Raw genomic sequence first — 27,226 nt, forward strand, 5'->3', positions numbered from 1 at the left:
ACGGAGGAGGGACCCGAAGATTATCATCGCATCCTCGAATGGGCTTATTGTGCTTTACCACTCTTTTATTTAGGGATGTTGTAGTCAGGCCGCTCTCTGTATATGTATATCGTGATTCAGCTATGTAGTGTCATCTGTCGATTCAACATAGGCTTAGGTGGATTCTCACTAGAGTGTCCTGTCACTCTCCCGGAAAGTGTACTATGTGGCCTTAGTCTGATGCCATCTGTAGATTACACCCCAACACCGTGTCGTGTTAATACTATTGAGATGAGAGTGACGATGGTGTGAAGGAAAAAGATCCTCGGGCATCTTGACTTTGTCCACAGATACAACTCCGTTAAGTCTGTTACGCATGGAAACAGAAATTTAACCATTTCGGTACCATAGAGATAATCATAGAATTCAGGCCTGTCCACAGATACAACTCCGTTAGTCTGTTACGCATGGAAACAGAAATTTAACCATTTCGGTACCATAGAGATAATCATAGAATTCAGGCCTGTCCACAGATACAACTCCGTTAGTCTGTTACGCATGGAAACAGAAATTTAACCATTTCGGTACCATAGAGATAATCATAGATTTCAGGTCACAGGCATCTTGGCCTGCTGATAGGGAGTTGCACTCGGGTGTGGGTTCGATTCCGTCTTGGATTACCTGGTTGGTTTTTTCCAAGGTTTTCCCCAACCGTAAGGCGAATATCAGGTAATCTATGGCGAATTCTCGGCCTCATCTCGCCAAATACCATCTCACTATCGCCAACTCCATCGACGCTAAATAGCCCAGTAGTTAATACAGCGTCATTAAAAAAACAAGTAAAAAAAATAGAAAAAATAGGCCACTAGGATTGTTTAAAAATAAAATTTAATTATATTAATTGATATTTACTTGTGGCAGATATACTGTATGTATGCAGTTTAAATTTTTCAGCTATCAATGGAGCAACAGTAACAAATATAAATGACACTCGGGAGGAAATTAAACACAGAATAAATATGGGAAATGCGTGTTATTATTCGGTTGAGAAGTTTTCGTCATCTAGTCTTCTGTCAAAAAATCTGAAAGTTAGAATTTATAAAACAGTTATATTACCGGTTGTTCTGTATGGTTGTGAAACTTGGACTCTCACTTTCAGAGAGGAACAGAGATTAAGAGTGTTTGAGAATAAGGTTCTTAGGAAAATATTTGGGGCTAAGAGGGATGAAGTTACAGGAGAATGGAGAAAGTTACACAACGCAGAGCTGCACGCATTGTATACTTCACCTGACATAATTAGGAACATTAAATCCAGACGTTTGAGATGGGGAGGACATGTAGCACGTATGGGCTAATCCAGAAATGCATATAGAGTGTTAGTTGGGAGAGCGGAGGGAAAAATATCTTTAGGGAGGCCGAGACGTAGGTGGGGAAATAATATTAAAATGTATTTGAGGGAGGTGGGATATGATGGTAGAGACTGGATTAATCTTGCTCAGGATAGGGACCAATGGCGGGCTTATGTGAGGGCGGCAATGAACCTCCGGGATCCTTAAAATCCAGTAAGTATCAATGTATGTTACAATTAGAAGGATATTGGACAGACATAAAAGAAGTTTTACAAAAAATTTTTGCAAACCACAAAAGGATGTTTGCGATTGGATCGTATCAGCAATTAACAACTAAGAAAGAAACTGAACATTGAAATTGTAAGTGATCAGATTTTAAGAGAGAAAAAAAAGTAGAGTGAACATGTTGAGAAAATGGTAATCGTTGACTAGAAATGTTGTAGTTCAGTTATGAGGAAGAAAAGACTGGATGGTTTATAAAACTGTGAAAATATTTCTCCAAGACAAATTAAAAGAGTAATTGAAAATTACTCTCGCCGTAGCTAAGACTACAGGCGGAGCAAGAGGTTCCGGGTTCACTGCCAGACGTATGACCTAATATATGTTGCGGGAACAGATTTACCGGAGAGCAGGTTTTCTGGGAATACTTCCGTTCTCATTTATTCCACCGTTGATTCAGTAGAATTTTGTCCTTGCTTCAGTATCATATGTGAGTTCCTCTTGTTTTTGTCATTGTAACCAGTACTTCAATGTCAGTGCATTTATCTTGGAAAAACCTGAAAACAGAATTATAATTACAGTGTGTAAACAAGCAAGCCCAATCGTTGATTAACTGTTCGTCTCTCACACAAAAATGAGCAGGACTCAAACCTTGGCGATCCTGCAAGATTAACGATGAACAAGACTTGTGCAAGTTATCTCCTTGTATTTCTTTTCTCCTGCCACAGTTTACACAATTTGTACATTGATATTATCGTCTGAATAGAGTCCGTAGTTAAAAGAAATGCTACGTAATTGCATTCTAACGTGAGACTTCCAAACATGCAGTCCCAATACTGTGTAATCCGGGAGTACAGTATTTGAATTTATGAAGTGTAGAAAAAGCTTCTCCCTCTGATCCCGTTTCCTGGCACCCTCTGGAAGTGCGTGTGTCGGGGGCACGAACCCCTGACTCAGAGCATTGACTTCCAGGCAATCGATACAGCGGGCGGGCTGGTTCCTGCTTAAAGGGGAGCCTCTACGCCGCGCCGCAGAGCTGAATCGAGTCGTCCATGTACTCCAAGTCTTCCTCTTGTCGCTTGTTCCACTTTGGACTTTTGGCATTGTTGAAAATTGTGATGTGTGAAATATTGGGACAGATTTTCTTGGAGTATTTCTGTATTCTCATTGTTTCTGAAGTGAGGCTATACTTAAAAGGGTGGTTTTAGAAGATTATCTACTGTATATATTCTGTCTTTCTGCGTACAGGGTGGGGGAAACTCATTCTCTGTTTTCGAACATTTGTTCCTCCTAAAATATTAAAAGTAGAACCTTATATTTTTTCTCTCATATATTGTTTACCTCTCCTAAGGTTATAACTCAATGTGTGCTCCAGCATTTTCTACACATTTTTTAAAACAGATTTATGTTTTCAGTGAACTTCCTCAAGATCTCAGCAGGAACACCCGTTATGATTTGACGGATCTGAGTTTCAAGTTAATCAAGAGTCTGAGATTTGCTGTGATGCACTACTTCCTTGGCCCACCCCTATAAAAAGAAATCGCATGGTGTCAGATCTGGACTTCTTGCTGGCCATTCTGTGAGCCCCCGGCGACTAATCCAACGTCCTGGAAAACGCTCATTGAGCCATTCCATAACTTCAAGGCAAAATGCGGGGAAGCACCATTTTTGTATAAGCAGAAGGTCATGTACGTGGTCCCGTTTAGAAATTGTAGGCCATACAAAAGTCTGCCGAGTAACGTTCAGCGTTCATCGTGTCTCCGCTGATCTTGAAGTCGAGGGCCTGTCAGATCTTCTACAGTCCACGACACTACGGTAGTCAGTAACTTTCTGTGTCAATTTTTTATTGTTTTTGCATTCAGAACAACATGTCTTCCGTGTTGAGCCCTCCACCAGCGTTGCACCTGAACTGAAGAGTGTGGTTCCAAAACTCGCTCAGTCCATTCAGCCATTTTTATTATTTATACATATGATAATGTTTGAGATCTCTATCGTTATACCACAGCCTAATATATACAGTCACGAAGCTTGAGTTTTGAGGGTGCTAGAAACAATAGACTGTGACGGTTCTATTTTGCATTGACTGTAATGAGGCGATATTAGCGATCCTAGTGGTGAGCAACTATCTAATGTTTGCATATTTACTACGTATTGAGCTTCGTGACTGTATATAGTAGACTGTGGTTATACGTATTTTAATCCATTGCTGCACTGTGGAGTAATGGATAGCATGCCTGATCCCTGACCGTGAAACGAGTTGGCCCGGGTTCAAGTCCTGGTTGGGATAAATTTCCTGGTTGAGGTTTTTTCCGTGGTTTTCCCTCAACCCATTCAGAGCAAATGCTGGGTAACTTTGGGCGCTGGACCCTGGACTCATTTCGCTGGCTTTATCATCTTCATATCATTCAGATACTAGATAACCGTAGATGTTGATAATCTGTCGTAAAATAAATCACAGTGATTTTTCATTATATTTTAAGCTTGTTTTCTTGCAAAATAACGCCAGTCCCTGTCAAAGAGTTTGTGTTATTGTGCATGTCATTTGAAAACTCGTTTAGTTCGTAGATCAGTGGATAAGAAAACTAGCCCAGTCCTTTCATAAAAATTGACTCACCGAATTTTGGGATCACACCTCATATCTTGCTGCATGTTTAGCTCTGTCCTCAATACTCAATCGATCAGCCATCACTAAGGGAGGGATTTCAAATAAAATGAAACGGAATAAGCAGTGGCATACTTCAGAGTTTCAGACAGTAGAACAACATACTTTTAGTTGCAATATGTACATAACTTTACTAGAAATCAAGACTTAAAAATAGGGAGTGAATTTCCGCACACTCTATGTGTATATCTAAATCTATCTAGTCAGTCTTACTTATTCTGTTTTACCTAATCTATCTAATGAAAGCTGATCTAATCTGATCTGTCTAGCTCTTTGTGTTAATCTACTCTATCTAGCGTAGCTTTTCTGATCAATATCTGTCTTATCTTACCTATATTTATCTTTATCTATCTAAGTAGATACCTACCTATTTGTCTATTCTTCGACTTGTCAACCTGCCATCCGTGTGTTTGTGTGTGTGTGCGTGCGTAGGCCTATAGGTCATTCCATCCATCATTCACCCACCTGTCTCCATTCTCCTACCTACCATCGATCTGTGTATGTCAGCGCCTCTGCCTACTTCCGCATTTACAACCTACCTACATAACCTTTGGTACTTCCATGCATGGGAGTAGGAGAATCAAACTGTAGTTTGAAGAAGATTCCTCACATTTTCACTGGAGTGTATTATCGCTGATGTGACGTAAAGCAGTAAAGGAAAGGTCGATTTTATAGTGGAGAACGTAATTCCAGTGACTCGAAATTCCGCTGTCGGCCTACACTCATTCCTCGTGAACAAGGAACGAGTTAAATTCCTTAGTTTTTCCTTTTCAAAGGTCATTGACGGAATGTAAATCGATGCAGCTTTGTGGTAAATAGGACTCCGAGTGTAAATATTACAGTTGAGCTGGTGTACAGCAATCATGGTTATTGCGACACTTCGGCTACAGTGACAGGCATAAAGAAGTACGTTTATTTTTATTAAAGAAATGTGATTTATTATTTTATGATGACACACTTTTAATAATCAACTCGTTTATAGCGACATTTAGCAACATTAATGTTCTACGTATATTAAGGACACTTAGTGGAGATTTCCAACTGTTCGGATGATTTACCTTACCTAGAAAGAAACTGAATTTTCTTCATAACTATAGCAGCTAGATAAACAGAAATTTAACCATCATAAAACAGACCTTGCTGAGTTGATTGATATCCACAATAAGTGACTATGATCATTTTCTTTCAGCTGACAATAATTAAACTCTGAAATGAGATTTTTTTTCTGGTAACAATTTCTCAGAAACTGTATCGGAACTTAATGAAAATTGTGTACACATAACGTCTTATGTTATTGTTTTTTTTTAATTTATTAATTAACAATAAAAGTTATGATGATTGTTAATACGTTTTAAAAATAAATTAACTTTCACCTACAATGTCAAACTACTAATAAACAATGTGTATAAACATTTTCACCAAGTTTTGACACATACTTTCTGAGAAAATGGTACCAGGGAGAAGGGGAAAAAGAAATTTCAGAAAAATTCACTTCAGAGTTTAATAATTGTCAACTAAAATAAAATAGCCCTAGTTGCTTATTGTGGATAGCAATCAACTCAACAAGGTCTTTTTTATGATTGATGAAAATTTTGTGATGAAAAATTTGTTTATCTTTATAGTTCTCGAGAAAATTCAGTTTGTTTTGAGGTAAGATGAAGCATACTGAACAACTGGCAAACTCTACGAAATATCCTTAAACAGAGATTTCGTTGAGAGAAATTCACAGGTAGCCGGAAATGTCATAGTGATCAATACCGTTCTCGGTTACTATAACAAAATAATTTAGGGACAATGAACTGGAATTCTGAGAAAATAGGATGGAATGTGATGTAAGCCAAACTTCTCCTCCTGTCGTGCCAATAACCCTTTACAACCAAATAACAGGCCAAGTTGTGTATCGTACCGTAATCAGGACATTCAGTTAAGCCTGTAACATCAGATATTCACTTTTGCAAATAGGTTTTTATTTGCTATTTTCATGAAGAAGCTTCATATTTGAGCTTTATGTAATTGTTTTATTGGAGCATCATTTGGTCAGTTATCGACCTAATTGTCAGTTACATCACTCTATCAACTGTAATAGCTTTCCTCTATTTCAGATGTGGCTAAAATGCTTTCCTCTATTTCAGATGTTGTGGCTATACCGCTTTCCTCTATTTCAGATATGGCTATACCGCGAATACTCGGGGTCCCCAGAGTCTCATATTTTATATAATTAGATTGCGCCAAAGGGAGGTTGGGGATGAGATTTGGATAGAAGAGATTATGTAACTCACTTCACTATTCCTTGCAGTGGAGTACAAGGCAGTGAACATGCAGATCAATTTGACAAATAAAGAGACTAACATTTTAAAGTTACAAATAAAAAAGTATCATACCACTCTGTTTTATTCACAAGTAGAAGATACTCGTAAGATAAAATATCTATATTATATTTTTAAGATGTGGAGGTATAACTGGGCACGCAGTTTGAGGGAGATTTCGGCAAGAGCTCTTTAACAATTTGTTTATTAGACTCACCGGTATATGAACTCACGTCTGCTTTAACGTTTGCGAAAGTGAATTAAAATTAATATGGAACACGTTATTGTAGGATACTTTGTTATTTATGTATATAATGATCGTCAGATATTACAAATGTAATACGTGCTATGATATTGTAATTGCATCGATGACTGTAGTATTGGGGCCTTGTAAATTATGTCTTTGGGGAGTTACGGTCGTAAAATTTGAGAAACGCTCAACTAAGCCACCAGTTCCTCTCTCTAAGAGAGGACAGTGCACATAAATATTATGGTAGGTCCAACATCAGTGCTGTTTCTAACGTGCAAGGATGAACCATTTTCATTCGTTTTAACATCGTTTTCTACAGTAATTGTTTTTATATAATAGCAGTGTAATGAATCGGAGAAGGTTTGTAATTGAACGGGTTACATCAGCTACTTGCCTATGCGGATGACGTGAATATGTTATGGGAAAATCCACAAACTGTAGGAAAAACACAGGGATTTTACTTGAAGGAAGTAAAGAGATAGGCTTGGAAGTAAATTCCGAAAAGACAAAGTATAAGAGTGAGTCTCGTGACCAGAATATTGTACGAAATGGAAATATAAAAATTGGAAATTTATTCTTTGAAGAGGTGGAAAAATTAAAATATCTTGTAGCAACAGTAACAAATATTAAATTAAACTCGGAAGAAAATGAAACGCTGGATAAATGTGGGAAATGCCTGCTATTATTCGGTTGAGAAGCTTTTGTCGTCCAGTCTGCTCAAAAAAAAAAAAAAAAAGCTGAAAATTAGAATTTATAAAACAGTTATATCACCTGGTGTTTTATATGGTTGTGAAACTTAGACTCTCACTTTGAGAGAGGAACAGAGGTTAAATATGTTCGACAATAAGGTGTTAAGAAAATATTTGGGGCTAAGAGAGATGAAGCTACAGGAGAATAGTGAAAGGTACACAACTCAGAACCGCACGCATTGTATTCTTCACCTGACATAATTAGGAACATTAAATCCAGACGTTTGAGATGGGCAGGGAATGTAGCACGTATGGACGAATCCAGTAATGCATATAGAGTGTTAGTTGAGAGGCCGGAGGAAAAAGACCTTTGGGGAGATCGAGACGTAGATGGGAGGATAATATTAAAATGGATTTGATGGAGGTGGGATATGATGGTAGAGACTGGATTAATCTTGTTCAGGATAGGACCAATGGCGGTCTTACGTGAGGACGGCCATGAACCTCCGGGTTCTCTAAAACGCCATAAGTAAGAGAAGGCCCTATGGCCTAACTGTGCCAGTATAAATAAATAATAATTAATAATAATAAGTAAGCAGTGAAATGAATTGTCGTTAAATAACCAATTTTTTGTTATTATGAAAGTGACATTATTTATTTATTTATCTAAACGATAACAGTTCCCTGTATTAACAGGCTGCCACAAAGACAGAGCATACAGTTTTCACTGGATGAATGGCAGTTTAGAAGTTGATCTCATTTAGCTGATATCATTAAAGAATATTTCATTTCATTTAGTGTCCCACCCAAGGGCAGGTCTTTCACTGCAAACCCAGCTTTCTCTAGTCTTTCCTATTTTCTGCCTTTCTCTTTGTTTTCTCATATGATCCATATATCTTAATGTCGTCTATCATCTGATATCTTTCTTCTACTCCGAGCTCTTCTCCCGTTCACCTTTCCTTCATACTGTGATATATTATTGTAACTCTTTGAATCTGTAAAAGAAGTTCTTTCGGAATGACAGTTTATTACAGGCTGCTACTACCAGTAATATATTATTGGCACTTTTTCATCGACTGGAATGTTACAGTACATAACTATGTTATATAAGAACAGGTTTTCAAATGCTCAAGCTTCTCCCTGTGCCCAAGTCCTTTTCCGCCATTCTTCTCTGTCCTCCCAGTTTACTTCTTCTAAAGCCCCTCATTTTCATAGCATCTGCAATTCCTTTCATTCATGTAACTGGTCTTCCTCTTCTCCTATTTCCAGTCTAAAATTTGTTTTGGGAACCGATCGTCTTTCATTCCTCTAATGTGCCCATACCATGTCAGCTGTTTATTATGTAGCCTATATAATCTCACCCTATCTCCTTAAAAAGCGGGTGTCAATTTAGATGTTGCCTTTGAATTTAGTATCAATATTTCTGCTTCATAGGTTAGTGTACTGCTGACTTTTGTTTTGTATATATTTATTTTATCGTTTTTGAAATTTGTTTGTCCCATAAAATTCCATTTAACATATTTATTGGCCACCGGCGTAGCTCAGTTGATTGAGGCGTTTGCCTGCCGATTTGAAGTTGCGCTTGGGCGTGGGTTCGATTTCCTCTTGGACTTATAACCTGGTTTGTTTTTTCCGAGGGTTTTCCCGATCATAAGGCGAATGTCAAGTAATCTATGGTATCTTACCTTGTTGGGTTTTTCCCAAGGTTTTTCCCAACCATAAGGCGAATGTCAGGTAATCTACGGGGAATCCTCGGCCTCATCTCGCCAAATACCATCTCATATCATTCCCGTCGACGCTAAAAAACTTAGTAGCCATACAGCGTCGTTAAATACCAAAAAAAGAAACATACTTATTGGTGGTATTCCTTTTGTTATTCTTTCAATTATTTTTTTCATATCTACTATCCTCTTTCAATTTCCTCGTACAGCGTCGTTAAAAAAAAAACATATTGGTGCTCTTCCTTTTGTTATTCTTTCAGTTATTTTTTCATGTCTACTATCCTCTTTCAATTTCTTCGTCATATACTCCACATCGTCATAATCATTGGCTGTTACTAATTGTTCATCAGCGAATAATAAAGTATGTATTGTATTTTCCCCTGTCATCAATCCCATTTTGCTACACTTCCTCTACTAATTTTCGAGAGCCTTTTGAATATAGTATTTTGATAAAGTATGTGAGAGGCAACAACCTTGACGTAAACCTTTGTTGACATAGAAACCATTCGATAAATAATCTGTTATCCAATTTTACTTTGCCTGAAGAATTACAATATAATTGTTTAATAGCTTTAAATATTTGCACATTTAGCGTTCTGTTGTCTGAAATTTCCCACAGTTTTTTTTTTTTGTAAAGGAATACTATCATAAGCTTTTTCTAAATCTATGAATAATAGATGCACAGACTGATTTTTTTTTTTTGTAATTTTCTTTTCTATAATTTTTCTAGCACAAAAAATATATTCCGCAGTTGATTTTCCTACTCTGAAACCTACTTGTTCATTTTCTAAGCTTAAATAATAATAATAATAATAATAATAATAATAATAATAATAATAATAATAATAATAATAATATCACTATTGTTATTGTTTTACAAGCTCTTGAGATTATGTACAGTCGAATACACTATACCAATACTTACCCAGTTATACACACAATTAACTGGACTGTTTTGTTGTGTGATCAGTTGACCTGGGATTTTAAGGTAATTGCCTATTTTGTTTGCTAGAATAAAAGACAACACTAAACAATGCACATCTCTTCACGTCAGTACTATGTGCATAGTTAAAATGAGCAATCAACATTTTAAATTATTTATTTATTTGTCTATACAGGGCAAATTTACAATAAACAGTACAAAATTATAGTTACTGATGCCATAAAAATAAAATAAACAAAAATGAAAAAAAAAAAAAACTTAATTTGTGAAATACCAGTAGTATACGTTATATAGTCTTATAGATTAAGAATGAACATAAAACTGTCTGGAGTGTAAATAAAGCGAAGCGTTGTATACATGCAGGTCAGTTCTTCAATTTTATCAACTTGCATCACCACGCTTGAGAAGAAAGGAAAGGCCCTTGGACATCATCTATCAGTGATACAGGAAGCCGAGAATAAATTTAAAATGTGAGAGGGAATTTGAGGGATAAGATAAGTGATAGGTGGGCTAGTGTTTTGAAGAAAAATCCTGGTGTTTCACTGCTAAGGCGTGTGAAACTAATTATGGATATAAAATGTGAGGATCTCCCTCTTGAAATTGAAATGAAAAATGTAAGATTGGTTATGTCAGTCTAACCTCTGTTAGTGTGGAACGTTCCTTTTCCTCATACAAACTGATATTGACCGACAAAAGACATAGCTTGGCAGTAGAAAATTTAGAAAAGGTGATTGTTATGTATTGCAAAGCAAATTATGAATGAACGTGTTTTTTTATTGCTCAACTTTTGCTAAAAAAATAATAAAATTTTGAGCGTCTATTTTAATATTTAAAGAGACCACTTTATTATTTTACAAACTTACTTTAGGTGCCTAAACATACATTTTTAGTGCCCTAAAATCCCAAGTGCAGTGATCGTAGCACATTTCTATTGCCGAAGATAACACGATACAACTATAGAACAAGGGACACATCACCAGTCTATCAGTCCTTATGGGTGAGAGGTAGATATTTGCTTCCAGCTCTATATCGCATCTTGAGAATATTAAACGAATTGGCTAATGAGATATTTTGAACTAGCCATTCTAACTGAATGATCTGTTTTGGTATTTGTCTAGAGAGCTAGAACTCTGCCGCCCTTGGGGATCGAGCCAGAGATATTCCCAATACTGTGCGTAAGTCAGCGCGCTACTTTGCGGTCCAGCGTCCAGTCATCCATTTAAAATTTCACACTTCCTTGGTAAGAGAGTGTGTCAAGGTCGTTGAGATATTAAATTCATTCAGTTGGATCTGGAGTGGAGAGAGGTTTTGTTCGGAGTTTCTTTTTGCTGAAAATATAACTAACATACTTGCTTGATGTTTCAAAGTTCGCATCCATCTTCGTTATTTGTGAGATGGAGGTGTAGAAAAGCTACCGGGTACCTCGTTGATTGTAACCTTTACAACGGGCTGATGAAGATAGAGGAGTAATAAATCGCGATGTTAGTTATTCATGTGAACGGGCTATTCCATATGAAATCGATCAGTAAAAAACCTCGCATTTTTTATACTCTAATTTTTTCCCTATTTATACAAGGTGCTGAGGAGAGTGCATTTTCAAAAATATACTATCGAAAGTCAAACGGTTTTCGTATTATTGAGCGACGAATTTAGCGTATTTTATAAAAACAAGCCTCTTTCAGCGCTCAGAACTCTGGAACCATTTACTGCAGAACATTGAACGAGAACTCATTTTGAAGCTGACATTTGGTAGGTTATGTTAAGAAGTAATCCTTATTTTTATTGTATACAGATAGATAATCTGATTTTACTTACTTTTAGGCTTTTTGATAATTTGTAAAAATGTAAAAAAAAATTGAGAAAAAAAAACTTGCATTATTAAGAGGGATTTGGTATTGTTTGGTTAGTGGTACGGCAATAAGTTTCGAGGGTATGAAATATATTATTTTCACACGCCTAGACTTGAACGGCTTAGTACCGCACGCACTGGCCGAGAGCTGAAGATAAGCGAGCGTTGGGCGTCCCTGTGTTTAAGAAAACCTGTGATAAGGCTAGCACAGCCATGACTGCTAGACGACACATCACGTGTTTGTCTCCTGGCCTTGCTTACCTCGGCTAGCTCCCGCCTCACAGGCAGCTGGTTAGTTCACGCGCGTACTATTTATTTTCTTTATTTGATATTTTCATTACTTTCTTATCAACGTGCCATCAGTAAAAAATGTGTTTATTTGTACTTTCAATGCGAAATCTAACGATATATTTTTAAAATATTTTTTCCTTGGCAAAGGCGTCTTAATGAGGAAAAATCTAAATGTCTCCATTTCCATAAAAAAAAAGTAAGAAAATCTGTTTATATGTCAATATAAACTTTAATTTCTCAGCATCAAACACTATGAAGTTCTGATGCCTCAAACTTTGCACAAAGCATTGTATCACAGTTCTCTACGTAGGCTGCAAAAAAAGTTTTATTTCGGTCGATTTGAGATGGAATAGCTCGAACTTTCCTTTAGCTTGTATTCCTCTTCCAGATATTAGACAGTCATGTCGCGTCTCCATCTATGACATGAATGTTCTGCTCTTCTTTCAAAGCATGGTTTGTATAAAGTACGAAAATACATTGTTTCGAATCTAGATACGGAGGAAGTTAGGTCTGCAGAGTAAACCTCATTATGAAAGTGTTTAAATATAAATAAAATATGACTTCTTATAAATGCAAAATTTGGCGATAATATGAGAATCGTAAAAGTGCCTTGGCGCCCGCCAGGCATCGAAAAGTAGTACCCTGGCGGCGGCAGGGCTCGCCAGACCTGAAATATATCCCTGATTAATACCCTAGCTGCAGGCTTTGACTTGGTTATATCTTTTTTTTTTTGCACGTATCAGTACTTATGTTAAGCAATGTTGTCATATTTTTGTTGTAAAGATTACCTCCAGTTACATTTATTTTTATAGTGACATTACATTGATTTCTACCATCACCATCCACAATGAATAAATTTTAATGTCTAACATAAGATGTCTTAATTAAAATTTCTTACTTTTTTGTCATTAACTCGAGATATTATGGCAACGTTGTTATGTATTGCACGTGGAGTTGAATTAAAAATGCTAACGCATGATTGCTAGATATAAAATATGTTACCTCTCTATGTGATTGGAGCTTGATCTTTGACACCAGCTAGGTATTAATTGAACCCGGATACTATACAGATGTAGTGACAGTATAGTGATGTGAGAATGAACATTTTCCAGATTTTCTAAATTGGAAAAATTTTCGGAAGCTTTGCACTGTATTTTTTTTTCTGAAAAATTTTCCGCCTATCCAAATGATTGCTTTCTTCGTTCCCTTGCTTACAATCTCAAGAATGTATTGCTGTTCATTGTCCTCATTAGATACTATTTTTCCGGAAATTTTTCCTCCTGTTCAAATGGTTGCTTTCTCCGTTCCATTGCTTACGATCTCAATAATGTATTGTTCTTGCTCGTTCAGTGTTCTCATTAGTCACCAACTTATCAAACTTAGGTCATATAACCTTTGATGTGTGTGTCAATAGTCACTCCAAAACATTGTCAAGTTTGATAACCATAACATTCATATTGATTAAGAAATAAACACTGACGTTATCTGAGAACTTAGTGATGTAATCGAAATTATCATAGCACTATGTGACTGACGCATGCCTATTGTTTTAAAATAATTATGGGGTAAATTTTCAGGAAGAGTTGTTATTATTATATCAGAACAATTATACGAATTTGCAACATGAATAACTACCTAAGAAATGTTTAATAAGAGGAAAATTTCAGAAAAAGCTATAATTATATGTGTTATAAAATTTAGAAAAGTCAATAAGCGTAAAAAATTGTTTAACAAGGGGAAACATTCTCAGGAACTTGTAGCTATAATTATGTCAGTACAATTATATGTAAAAAAAAGAGCAAAATCAATACAGTAATAAAATTGCTTCATAAGAGAAAAAACTTTCAGAACATTGTATCAGTACATTTAATTATAAAACTTATAAAAAGGAATAAGCTAAAAAAATGCTTAATAAGAAGAAAATTAAAAAAAAAAAATGTATAATTATGTCGGTAACAATTATAAAACTTAGCAAAATCAGTAAAATAATAAAATTCCGTAAAGGGGAAAATTTCATCACTGAGTGAGATCTTACGAATTTATGTACAAGGACAATAAATCACGTGATTGTGACTAAAATAGCAGGTGTCATTACTTGGATATTATTTTAGTGAGTGAACGTAGCTGCAACACCGCACAGCAGTGATCAGCTGTTTACATTGCCTCATCACGGCTGGCACATTAACATTACGTAACTACAACCCTCACTTCAACGTACCTGCTGATCAGAACATGCATTGTTGACAGCTGCTCGACTGGCATTAAAATTAAAGTGATGAGTAAATTTTGTAATTATATGCTACGAATAATTCCTAAACTGTACATTCCAGGGGATGGGGCATTTTACTGGAATTTGAATGATCCATAAATGTTACACAAACTACTTGGTAAAAGTAATTATTTTTTATATGGGTCATCAAAGTTGGTTACAAGAGAGACTTCTTTCTTGAAAACCACAAGCAAAGGGGAAAAACATGCCAAAGACTTTTGTTCGTTTTACTTCGTTTCATCACTGTAAAAATCGATGGCTCAGAACGAGACTGTTACAACTCAAAAAATTCACTTTTTGAGATATTACCATCATTTGAACACTTGAATTGAGAACTATGCTATGTGAAAGTGTTAAAACTCTAAAAATTTCCTAGTGGGACATAAATGCACATTGTTGTGCCATGATTATCTGATTTGCCATAATGGAAAACTTTAAACGGCTCTACTGAAAAATCTCTATTTTTGAGTTGTGACAGTCTCGTTCTGAGCCATCGAAATGTATGAAGTCCGTTAAATCCTGAATTCCAACATGTTTCTTGCCAATATAGTAACGTCCTTTCTATGTAAATACTCAAACTATTTTTCCATGTATTCTACCTTTTTAATTATATTAAATATGTATGATCTCTTGGTTTTTTTTTTTCTTTTTCCTTTTCTTTCCTTGTAATACATACGCGTAATCTGTGAATTACTTTTATCTCTGGGTTCTTACGGTTCACTCGAAATCTTAATATAAATCCAGGCACTACTGCTGTTTTGTAGAACTTAAGTGTAGTTTATAATTCGTCTTTTGTTTTTATACTATATTTGTCCCACATGTTTTTTTCAACTCTTCTATTCTGTGGATGATGCCATGTTTTTGCAAATGAGAAATTTGGTATTATGAAAGTTGGAAGTGTTGAGTTTTGAATGATTGTAATGAACGATTTAGTTCCTACAGATATTATATTTTATCTATAAGATGTGTTTGTTGGAATCTCTAAATTTTAAATTCGTTCTATATTTTTTAATTCCAATAGTCCTATTAGTAATGTTATCATTATCACCATGCATAACTTGTTGCCTGCGGAATGGAGTGTTGAAATTCAACTTTTAGATTAATGTTATAATTAATATTTTAAATATAACTTACTAGCCACATTCTCGATCAGCTTAGTTATAATATAAATAGAATGGCAGGGGTGCTTGTAAGTTGATATTTTTTCTAACAGTTAACCAGAGAAATCTTTGCTTTAGATTATATATATACCCTGATTAAATGTATTGCAGCTGCTATACCATACGTTACATCTGAACTGGTTGGTTGATCATTCACCTGTGCATCGGTATATCGACGCAAGGTCTGCAATTGGCTGATAGACCTTTACCTTCTGCGCGTTCACAGGATTGTTTAATAATAATAATAATAATAATAATAATAATAATAATAATAATAATAATATCTGATTAAATGTAATAGATTGCCTCTTCTATTTATAATATTGTAACATGCCTGCTATGAACGTTATCAAAAGCATGGGTTTTGTTAATAAGTAATAAATATATTCGATAATTGAATTATTATCTTTGCCCTGTTACATGTTTTGCGTTAAATATTATATTATATAATATCCGCGCATGACGTTTTCGCTCAGAAGAATTTTTAGGAGAGGGAGAAAGCAAATTTCAAAATTTTTCGTAACGATCTCTGACATCTTTGCACAGATCCGCTCGAGAATCATGGCCTCGAAGCCGGAGCTTGTTGTTTTTCCCTTTGTTTCTGTCGAGCCACCACAGTCGTGCGCCGTAATTGAAGGAGCCACCACTGCACGTTGTATTGATCTGTTGTGATGCGTGGCAGCGCGACCCTGGGGGACGCCGATCGATTCACCTCTTGCTGTGACGCATGCATGACGTCACGAGCTTCCGGCTGTGACGCGTGTCGTCCCCGCTTCCGGGTGATGACAGCACTCCATCGGCTGGCGAAGCAGCCCAAAGAGAATGCGGCGTCCTCGCGTTGTGGGTACTCCAACCACGCCACTGGGTTGTCCGGTTGGAAAAGGTCCGTCACGGCCCCGAACCCGGATGCGGCAGATCCGTGTACGCCGGACACACAAGTACTTAGGAGCGGCCGATAATATATTGTAATTTTATTGTTTCTAAAGTAACCCCTTTGCAAAATCAATTTACTATTGAACTTGGTAAGGTGATGTTTGTAAATGGGTGTAGTCGCAGGTTAACTGAAACTTAAGAAAAGAAAAGAAAGGGATTCGATTCTCTGCGGATGTAGTCCATGTCAAGGCTGGTTCACAATAAACCGGGAACGGAAACGACAATGAGAACGAGAACGGAAATATTGTTAAAATAAATGTATTAAATGTGAGCATTCACAATTAACTATTGTGAATGCTCACATTTAAATACATTTATTTTAGTATTATTTCCGTTCTCGTTCTCGCTGTCGTTTTCGTTCCCGGTTTATTGTGAACCAGCCTTCAAGCTTTCTGAACCTTTCTCATTCTTGTCAAAACGTATTCCTGCGCATGACAGAGCCTTCGTCTTATCGTTGCCACGTTATATTTATCCTTTGTCATTAAAACGCACGTGACTTCACAGTATTTAAAGGGAATATAAAATATTACTGAATTATAAAGACATGTATGAGATAACAGCCTACTTTTTCTTATCAACATTCGTGCCATTCTTTGAAAATTATCGCCTATCCTGCACACATCCTAGTTGCCTCTTAGAATGTTAAAAATGTTATGTTTTATTTAACGACGCTCGCAACTGCAGAGGTTATATCAGCGTCGCCGGATGTGCCGGAATTTTGTCCCGCAGGAGTTCTTTTACATGCCAGTAAATCTACTGACATGAGTCTGTCGCATTTAAGCACACTTAAATGCCATCGACCTGGCCCGGGATCGAACCCGCAACCTTGGGCATAGAAGGGCCTCTTAGAAGTAGGGTTGCCAGATATCCCTATTTTACGGATTTTCCGTATTTACATTTTCTACAGTTTCCCATCTCTGGTGTTTGATGTCTTCTGCCTATTTCATTAAAATTTATATTTTATCCATTCACTCATTTAAATGGTAAATAGGATTAGTACTATGATGCTATGAAGGCTATTCTCATTAAATATTTTTAAGGGCAGACGTTTGTCCAAATCCATTGTTATATGTAAAGGCTGGTTCACAATAAACCGAGAACAGAAACGACAACGAGAACGAAAACCGAAATATTGTTAAAATAAATGTATTTAAATGTGAACATTCACAACAGTTAATTGTGAATGCTCAAATAAATGTATTTAAATGTGAACATTCACAACAGTTAATTGTGAATGCTCAAATTTAAATACATTTATTTTAACATTATTTGAGCATTCACAATTAACTGTTGTGAATGTTCACATTTAAATACATTTATTTTAACATTATTTCCGTTCTCGTTGTCGTTTTCGTTCTCGGTTTATTGTGAACCAGCCTTAATTCAAGAGTTTCCATTTGGCCATCTTTATGATTTAAACTTAGGCCTATATATGATTTTTTAGACAATCATATTTTCAGCTTCTTTTATTCCAAAACAACGCTAATTCTTGTCTAAAAGTTTGTGTTATTATACGCGATATATGAAAACTAGTTCAGTCCGTAGACTAGTGGATAAAAAAAAAACTAGCACGACTCTTTCATAAAAATGAACGCGCTTTGGCATCACATTCTTCAATTTGAGCTAACAGTCTGAAATTTGGTACGACTATTTAAATTGAATTTATGTATTTTGGCTCTTAATTAGAATACCGTACCATTACGGGAATTCCAGTTCTAAACTGATCTAACCTAGCCTGATATTACAGATGGTACGGAACATTTTTATGATTTGTTAGAGATATGGATATAGAATTTTGTGCACATTTGTCCTGTGCCATATCTAACAAATCCATGTAGACAGAATTGTAAAATATTTAGTTTTTGTATACATTTTTAAATAGCTATTGTTAAAATACATAAAATATTGCTACTTTAAATAAAATATTTTAAACTGACACAAAAACAGTGTCAACAGGAAACTTTGTATTATTCAATAATAGAGAGGTGTGCAAAATTTCAATGCTTTATCTTAAATAGTTTTTGAAAAAATGTCCTTTTGTAGAAATTGGCAACTTTTGGAAAATGAAGCGTAAAATTTAGGATTATAAAGAAGGATGGCGTGGCATCATGGCATTTAATAATTACTTTGGGACACTTCCTGATGGAATTTTGAAATACAATTTTGGCAAACTAATCTTTAAACACAAGAGAATAAAATAAAAAAAAAATCGAATTTTTGACCATTTTCATTGACATTATCCTAAGAACAATCTACAATGACAAATTCTCATTAATTTTGAACCTGTTTTGTAAGGGTTTTTCAGTATGTAAAAGTTTCTGATTGAATATGAAGCAAGTGGTGTTAATAATGCTAAAAGATGTATTTTAAATTACTTTCGTAACACTCTCCCTCCTAAAAGTAAAACTTGTCGGAGGTGCCGTGATGGGATGATTTTGGCAATCATTTTCAAAATTTTCCTTATTTGAGTTTGGAAACCTGGCAACACTAGTTAGGTGCTAATAATGCCTTCACCCCATGAAATTTTCTTAACTGTAGCAAGGGACAAATTCTTTTATTCACCGCTAATACGTCAGACTTCGTCATCGATGGATGCTCGTGACGTTACAGATTGTTCTGCGTTACGCCATAGCCTATTCACGCCCACACATTACTACAAGATTGCCTCGTTCTGGCTAAGTTTGTCCGCCGAGAACATTATTAGGATCATTAAAGATTTTAATTTTCGTTGTCGTTACTACTTAACTGGAAGTTTTGACAATCGAAGATGATATTTGAAATCCGATATTGTAACGTGACATAAAAATCTATTTTACAAGTACTTTCTTTCCTTATTTGAAATCCGGTATTGTAACGTGACAAAAATTTATTGTTTTTACAAGTACCTACTTTCTTTCTTTACTTGAAATCAAGTAGGCCTATGATTGGTTATACAAGTACTTTCTTTCCTTACTTGAAATCCGGTATTGTAACGTGACAAAAATCTATTGTTTTTACAAGTACTTTCTTTTCTTATTTGAAATCCGGTATTGTAACGTAACAAAAATCTATTGTTTTTACAAGTACTTTCTTTTCTTATTTGAAATCCGGTATTGTAACGTAACAAAAATCTATTGTTTTTACAAGTACTTTCTTTGAAATGCGGTATTATAACGTGACATAAAAATCTATTGTTTTTACAAGCACTTTCTTTGAAATCCGGTTTTATAAGGTGACATAAAAAATCTATTGTTTTGACAAGTAGGCCTACTTTTTTTCTTTGAAATCCGGTATTGTAACGTGACATAAAAATCTTTGGTTTTAGAAGTACTTTCTTTCCTTATTTGAAATCCGTATTGGAGAAAATATTGAATTCGCACCCTGACAAGGAGTAGATGGAAACGGTTTGCATTCTTGAGAAGGTAGCATTTATTAACGCAGTATGTCCAGTCCCATCTTCTACGATTTAGCTGTAGCATGCGGTTAAAAGTTTGTAAACATTAAGGAAGAATATTGCATGTTTCTGGATTAATGTACAATTTTATTTTGGGAATAAAATAAATATTATTTTATCATATACGTCATAGGTATTCAGTTATTAGCATCCAAAGATGGAGTTGCGTCAGTGTTATGCGGAAATCTCTTCGTTTCATCCGGGTGACCCTCGACTAATGTCATTGAACAATATAAATTGTCGTGAATAGGAGCCGTGAGGTAATTTTCACACCACCACCGTCGCCATCATAAGAAGAGTAACGGTTAGCATACCTGACCGTGAAACCAGTGGGTTCAAATTCTGGTTGGAACTAGTTACCTGGTGGAGGTTTTTTTTCTTCGGGATTTTCCCTCAGTCCGTTAAGAGTAAACACCGGATAACTTTCGGCGCTGGATCCTGGATTTATTTCGCTGGCATTATCACCTTCGCATCATTCAGGCGCTAGGTAGTCATAGATGTTGATAAAACGTCGTAAAATGAACCACTAAAAAGAAGTCTTTAACTATTCAATCCTTCCTCATAAATCATCGATCCTTCAAATATTTGTCATAAAAATTATAAGAAAGACGTTATTGCAATGTACGAATAGCTATTTTATATGAATTTGAGAAAAATTACTTGTACCATACTTAAACTGTGCAGTTTATAATTTTTTTTTGGTTACGAACACAATTTATTTATTTATTTATTTATTTATTTATATTTAAATATACAGAATAAAGAATATAATTACATACAAGAGAAATAGAAATAAAATCATACAAACAATATAAAAAAGGAGATACAGTAGTATTAACAAAATTTGAGACCGAATGAGCAGCGCTCGTGTTCGGTCGCAGTTCAGATATAATATTAATAGGCCTATAAGAGAATATAAAATAAAATAGGAAATAGAATTAAAATTACAGTTACAGAAATTATATAATACAATATTAATACAAGAGAAATATAGAAAAAAAAAGTAAAATAAAATAGGAACTAAAATTTAAATTACAGCGGCAATGGAATTATATAATATAATATTAACACTAGAGAAGAATACTATCGCACGTGAAAAGTAGGACTATATATATATATATATATATATATATATATATATATATATATATATATATATATATATTGGATTCAAGTATGTTGCTCTTTGGAAACTGTAGAAATATATTTCTTGTGCGCAGTTCAGGGAACATCAGTTCATTCTCTTATTTGGGTACACAGTAAATTATTTATCAGTATGTTGCGAGATTTCATTATTAATGTCTTGAATAATAGTAAGATATAAATCGGATAAACATTCTCAACGTGATAGAAGAAGGGAATTATTGCTAAATGCATGATGAGGAGAGTAAGTTATTTATTATCATCGACATGACGCAGATTTTCTTAAACTGTCCTGAGGCATGGCCCCGCGTTTCATAGGACTACAAGTCAATCCCCCAGCTTCGGACACTGTGACAGGTTTGCAGTTCCACGTACCTTTACACTTTCACTCAAAATTGTTATCGTGTATGCCCTAAAGGTAGGACTGCTGTTATCATGTTACATCCCTGCTGCCTCTAAGAAAGAGACCCACTGTCTCGTTCGTGGTCGAACCCGCTACCTCCCATCAGCAGGCAGACAATCCGGCCACAGATCTGTGTCGAGAACCAACCCAAAATCTGGGGCCCCTGTTGTGGGGGAGGTCGCGAAGTGAAGCGAAGACCAGGTTGTCAAGGTCGGCCGCGCCGAGGTTGTTGACCTCGTCCGTGTTGTTTGTTGTCGCCCGGCACAGATGTTATCTGCCTCATGCCGCTCCACCAACACGTTCGTTCTCGATCGCGTTTGGGTTCGATGTCCATAATGGAGTTCTCTCCAGTCTGAGATCAAAGGAAAAGCCCGAAGTATAGAATACTGCACAGAGCTGACTAGTAAAATAGTGAATTTGAGAGCAACTGTACATGCTTGAATATTCCACTCGTTATTCCTGTAATTTTTTTTCTTACTTTCTTATACAGAGTATAAAAGAAAGTGCAGTAGAACTTGGTTATAACGACATCCATGAGACCTTGAAAATTATGTTGTTATAAACGAGTGCCGTAGTAACCGAGATTCACATCAATCTAGTGAGGTGGAAAATGAAAAATAACAAACTTAATTAGACTTGTTTTAGATTTATGTATTGACTTTTAAGCCTAAAATGAACATAATAAAATACACGTAGGCCTACAATTATAAATACAGTATTCTTTATTAAAACAGTTTGTTCAGTACTCACCAAACTACTTTACTTAGAAGAGAAGTAATCAGTCATTCTACTCTATTGTCTTCTACTTGCCCAATACACACTTTCTAGGGCTAAATTACGTTCTATGTTCATAATTTCAGTTGCAATTTCACTGCTCCCTTCCCTAGCTTCATAGAACATGTTCATAATTCTAATGACTTCTAAAGCGTCACTCACTTCTTTTAATGGCCATACTCAGCCTCCTATAAAATTGAGTACCGGGTCTTTTCTCGGGGGTAAAAGGCGGTCAGAGCGTGGTGCCGACCACACCACCTCATTCTAGTGCCGAGGTCATGGAAAGCATGGGGCTCTACCTCCATGCCCCCCAAGTGCCTTCATGGCATGTTACGGGGATACCTTTACTGCGTTAAAAGGCGTGCACTTAGTGACAACTTTCTGTCGAAACTGACCTAATACCGCATGATTTCGGGCAGGTTACAATGGGGTGGGGAATCCGCCTGCATTCCAGAGGTCTATGACAGATGGAGACTATAAAGAATTTGTCAGGATCAGATTTCAACATAATATTTCTTAAAATACTTTGGTTCTTAGAAAATCTTATTCCAAACTAAGGTTGAAAATGACGTTATATGCGAGGTAGACGCATATGCGTTTGTCGTATTAAGCAAGGTAGGAAAGCATATGTCTCGTGGGGAATTAGTTGGGACCACAGAATATTTGACGTTATAGGCGAGGTGTCGTACAAAACGAGGTCGCTATAACCAAGTTCTACTGTATTGTGATGCCGGAAAGATAGATTTGTTCATTTTCTCGTGGCACACCAGCGAATCATTCGCGGCACACTGGTTGAAAATGGCTGCTCTAGCTTGTCAGTTCAAGCTCACTGTTATTTAGGAACTACTGTGAGTGGATTCACAACAAGTAGAGCAATTGCAGACAAATATTTTTCTGTTCCATTTTTTCCTGTGTTGTACTTTTCTCTCCTCCTAGTAAATAGGAAAACGTCCATTTGCTATTGGCTGGAATATTTTTGTACTCATTCTACTGGGTGTTCATTTCAAAGTGTGTCATGACGTCACTGTTGTTGGGTCACCGATTTGAAGCGAGTTTCAGCTTATATGTCAGAGAAGTTGCTTATTATTTAAGGCTTCTTCAATCTGAACTTGAGAACGTGTACGGTATAACTTGAACGTCGTAGCAACAGATGGCAGTCTGTACCGTCTGTGTGCTACCATAACCTCTTTCGAACTGTGTTTTGCGCCGGCAAGTCGTACGCAGGGTATTTGTTGTCATCGGTTGCGTACGGTAACATTCCACAACACAAATCAAATGCTCCGTGTCCATGTTGACCGTCGAAGTTAATGTCAACAAATACGTAAGTAATCGTCTTAACCCTCTCCCCATATCCCGACAGTACGTATTTCCAAACAGTTCACATTCCTGTCACTACCGGCGTTACCGTACGTATCGGTACGTACTCTTCAGAATGAACGCCGTACTTGCTAGGCAACTTCTCTGCCTCATATGTTATACACCTCTGCGGAAGTGTAGGAAGATTGAATTCTCTAGGCTCATCGGCTAGCCACATGACGGCATACAGCGAGCCATGACACACTTTGAACTGAACACCCAGTATAGGCATTGTGAATTATGTATAATATTAAACGTTAAAGTAATTGTTACATGTGGAATAGAGGGTTTTGTTTCAACGTTGTTTTTCTAACTTTGTTGAAGGAGAAGGGCACGTCCCTGCCGGCACAGAGGCTGAACAAACATCCCTCGCGTGGACTCCTACGGCACATCTTGCAGCAGGTCTACAACCAGGCTGTGAGCGACCCCGAGAAATTGAATCAGTATGAACCTTTCTCACCAGAGGTCAGTATCAACATAAGTTGCTAATTTTTAGTGAAATTACAGAGTCATTGGCATATTAAGAGAGTAGATACAGCTTAAGAAGTTCAAAAAATCGATTTTTTTTTTCAAAATATTTTTATTTGATGCAACAATTATTGAAGTTCATTTTGGTGAAAGAATGGTTTCAATATTTGTATTAGTTTCAAAGTTATGATTTAAATGCCGAGATGCTGCACCTGGCCATAGCAGCTGTCAGTTGTGAGCGGCACGCCCACTCTGAAAATATTTACGTATATTTCAATATTTTAAAATAATCCTTATGTTTGAACTTGTTTAGAAACCAATATTATCATACAAGCATAGTAGGTGTTTGGGTGGCTTCACACAAAATCCTAATGAGTCATTGAGTTCCAAAATCTGGAAAGTTTGCCCTGAAGCAGGGTTCTGTAAAAGGACAGTAGTAAAAAATTGTCACAAATGATGCTGTCGTAACATTCAAAGATTGCATGAAAGGCAGACAAAGTGCTGAGGGAAATGGGGATTGTGCCTGGAATGTTTTGTGAGTCTGATTAATATAGAGAGCACAAGCCGTGTCAAGTCTGCAGAAAAAAAGGGAACTAATGCATACAAAAGAGTCAAGACAGTGCAGAAAAAGACTTAAATTAGATGCTGCAGCAAATGAGGAAACATCATATGCCCCTGAAGGATTTTAGTCAGTCACAATGAAAGGAAAGGTAACAAAATATGTATGTTATGTTTTTAAAGCTCATATACTGTAAACTATATTTTCAAAACTTTTTCCCGAATAGTTCAAGAACTGTGAAACAGATTTGAATTATTTTTTTGTGCACGTTAACATATACAGTAGAACCTCTATTATCCGTGGTAATGAAGGGAGTGGGCTGAACGGTTAATCGAAAAAATCGGATAGTCCGTACCATGAAATATTTTCGTAAATTTAGTAAATTCCTCTATGGCCTTGTATTTAACACGCTAGGCAGTGGATCACAAGATCACTAATTGAAGTCTCATTGTCAACGACGGGTTTTGAAGGGCAAGAAAACTCCTTGTAATGGCTGCCTGTGGAAAGTGAAGGTCTCATGTTGTAGATTTACACATTTTATACACTCCAAACTCGTATTCTGTTACGAGATGAGCCACAGTTTCTCTTTCCCCAAATTACTCAATTATTTACACACTTTTTCCCTCGATACTTAACACAACAAAATTTCTTTTGACAACCGTAGAAGACATTTTATACAGAAGTTACACAGTACCACAATTCGAACATTAGACCATACTGTGTAAGGGAAAAGGCTATAAAAAAATACGTGCTAATACAATGTACAATACTTTATATATTTCTGCAGAAAAAAAGCGAGAGAAAGACAGACGGATAATCCACCAACCAGTTAATAGGGTGACGGATAATCGGAGTTATACTGTACACAGTTTTAGGAAATGACCAGAATTAAGTTCCTCTGTTTGATATTTTGTGAGAAAAAAATTTTATGGCTGAAATTCGTAAAAAAAAAAAAAAACTCTTAATGCAAATGTAAAAGTAAATTTAAAATATTATTTATCCACCTAAAATCTGACTATGGTCTGTTCCCTGCAACCAACTTTTAATTTTATAATAAATAAAACAAACAGAACTGAAATATCTTCAGAATTACAGTAGTTAGTTTATTAGGAAAAAATTAAATTTTAGCATAGAGGGTAGCCACCATTCTGAATATTTAAATTGGACCATTTAATTACATTTTAATGGATTAAAAATATACTCCCAATATTTAAGGAAATAGGTGATTTTAATGATTTAAATAGCAATTTTGTATGAGTTACATCTATTGACAGAAAAGAATTGAATATTACTGTTTTTTTTTTCAGTACTCAAAGCGGTACCTACCCCCTTAAATAATCTTACTATTGCATTGTGACCTTCAGGTGGAGGACATTTAAAAGAACTTGCAGAACGAACAACACAAGACAAGAAGAAGACATGTGACATACCCAGTTCTTAAGGAAAGAAAATTTATTTTCACTTCCTGATAGAACCTATCCATGGTCCACTTCCTTTGTAACTAGAACATTACTATTAGAGCTAGAGCATAGGACATTTATTCACTTTATACAAGGTTCCTCTGGATTGTGGTGCTGTCGTCTTATACTGTTTTCGCTGTAAGAAAAATCCTAATGTAAACATAAGCACGTTGCTGTCATACCCGTGATTGGCTCCCAGTCGGAAAACTCACATGACGCAGGAAAATATAGTTCGTATTTGGAAACCACAATCTTATATTATTTGAAAATAAAAAATTGAATTCTAGTTGTTAAATACGATTAAACATTTAATTTCACTCATATGTAAAAAGCTATGTAAAAGAAAAACTACTTTTATATTTTGTTGTGTACTATGAACGCGGATGAATACCAACAGTAATACCGAAGTAGTCTGTTCTTGTAACGAGCTGGCGTCACTTGAGCTCGTAGTTGATCACATAAGCACGTGGTACTGAAGTATGGCTTGTGTATCCTCAACTGTCCATTGTGAAGACATAAGACTCAAAAATAATTTAATTGCAGTAATTATAAAGTAAATGTTTCCTAAGCAAACGAATACATATTAGTGAGGTTAGGCCTACTTGACGAGTAACGGGAAATGTTTAACATGAAACAGAATGTACAACAGTAGGCGGGAACACGTACTGAGAATCTATGGCGCCAAACAGCGGCCATTGAAACCTCACTTCAGTCACGTGCTATTGTTTACATTAGGATTTTTCTTACAGCGAAAAGATTATAGGCAGATTACTTTTTTAACATTAATTGGCTGAATACTTTGATATTGTGTATAATAGACGGAGGATTCAGCACTGAGACCATCAAACTATTGGGCCTTATATTTTATTGTAGGATGATGACGATGGTAATAATGATATATTATTTTGCATCTGTGTAGTCTATATTTACTAATGTTTGTGCATATTTTACTTGCGTCTAGGAGTACCTATCTGTTTTTGCATCCCTGCACATCTGGGCTGTAATCAGAA

General features: G+C 36.0%; 1 protein-coding gene across 6 annotated transcripts in view; it reads left to right on the plus strand.

Annotated features, from left to right (window-relative positions):
* Positions 1–27,226, plus strand: part of gpp (DOT1 like histone lysine methyltransferase grappa) — a 227,313-nt gene that overhangs the window by 122,098 nt on the left and 77,989 nt on the right. For all 6 annotated transcript variants that reach the window (XM_069816090.1, XM_069816093.1, XM_069816092.1 and 3 more), the window contains one exon: positions 24,054–24,194. In XM_069816090.1, the coding sequence (XP_069672191.1) occupies positions 24,054–24,194 (141 nt within the window). The remainder of the gene's footprint in view (positions 1–24,053; positions 24,195–27,226) is intronic.

Source organism: Periplaneta americana, chromosome 17 (genome assembly GCF_040183065.1).
Source record: "Periplaneta americana isolate PAMFEO1 chromosome 17, P.americana_PAMFEO1_priV1, whole genome shotgun sequence".
NCBI classification, from domain to species: Eukaryota; Metazoa; Arthropoda; class Insecta; order Blattodea; family Blattidae; genus Periplaneta; species Periplaneta americana.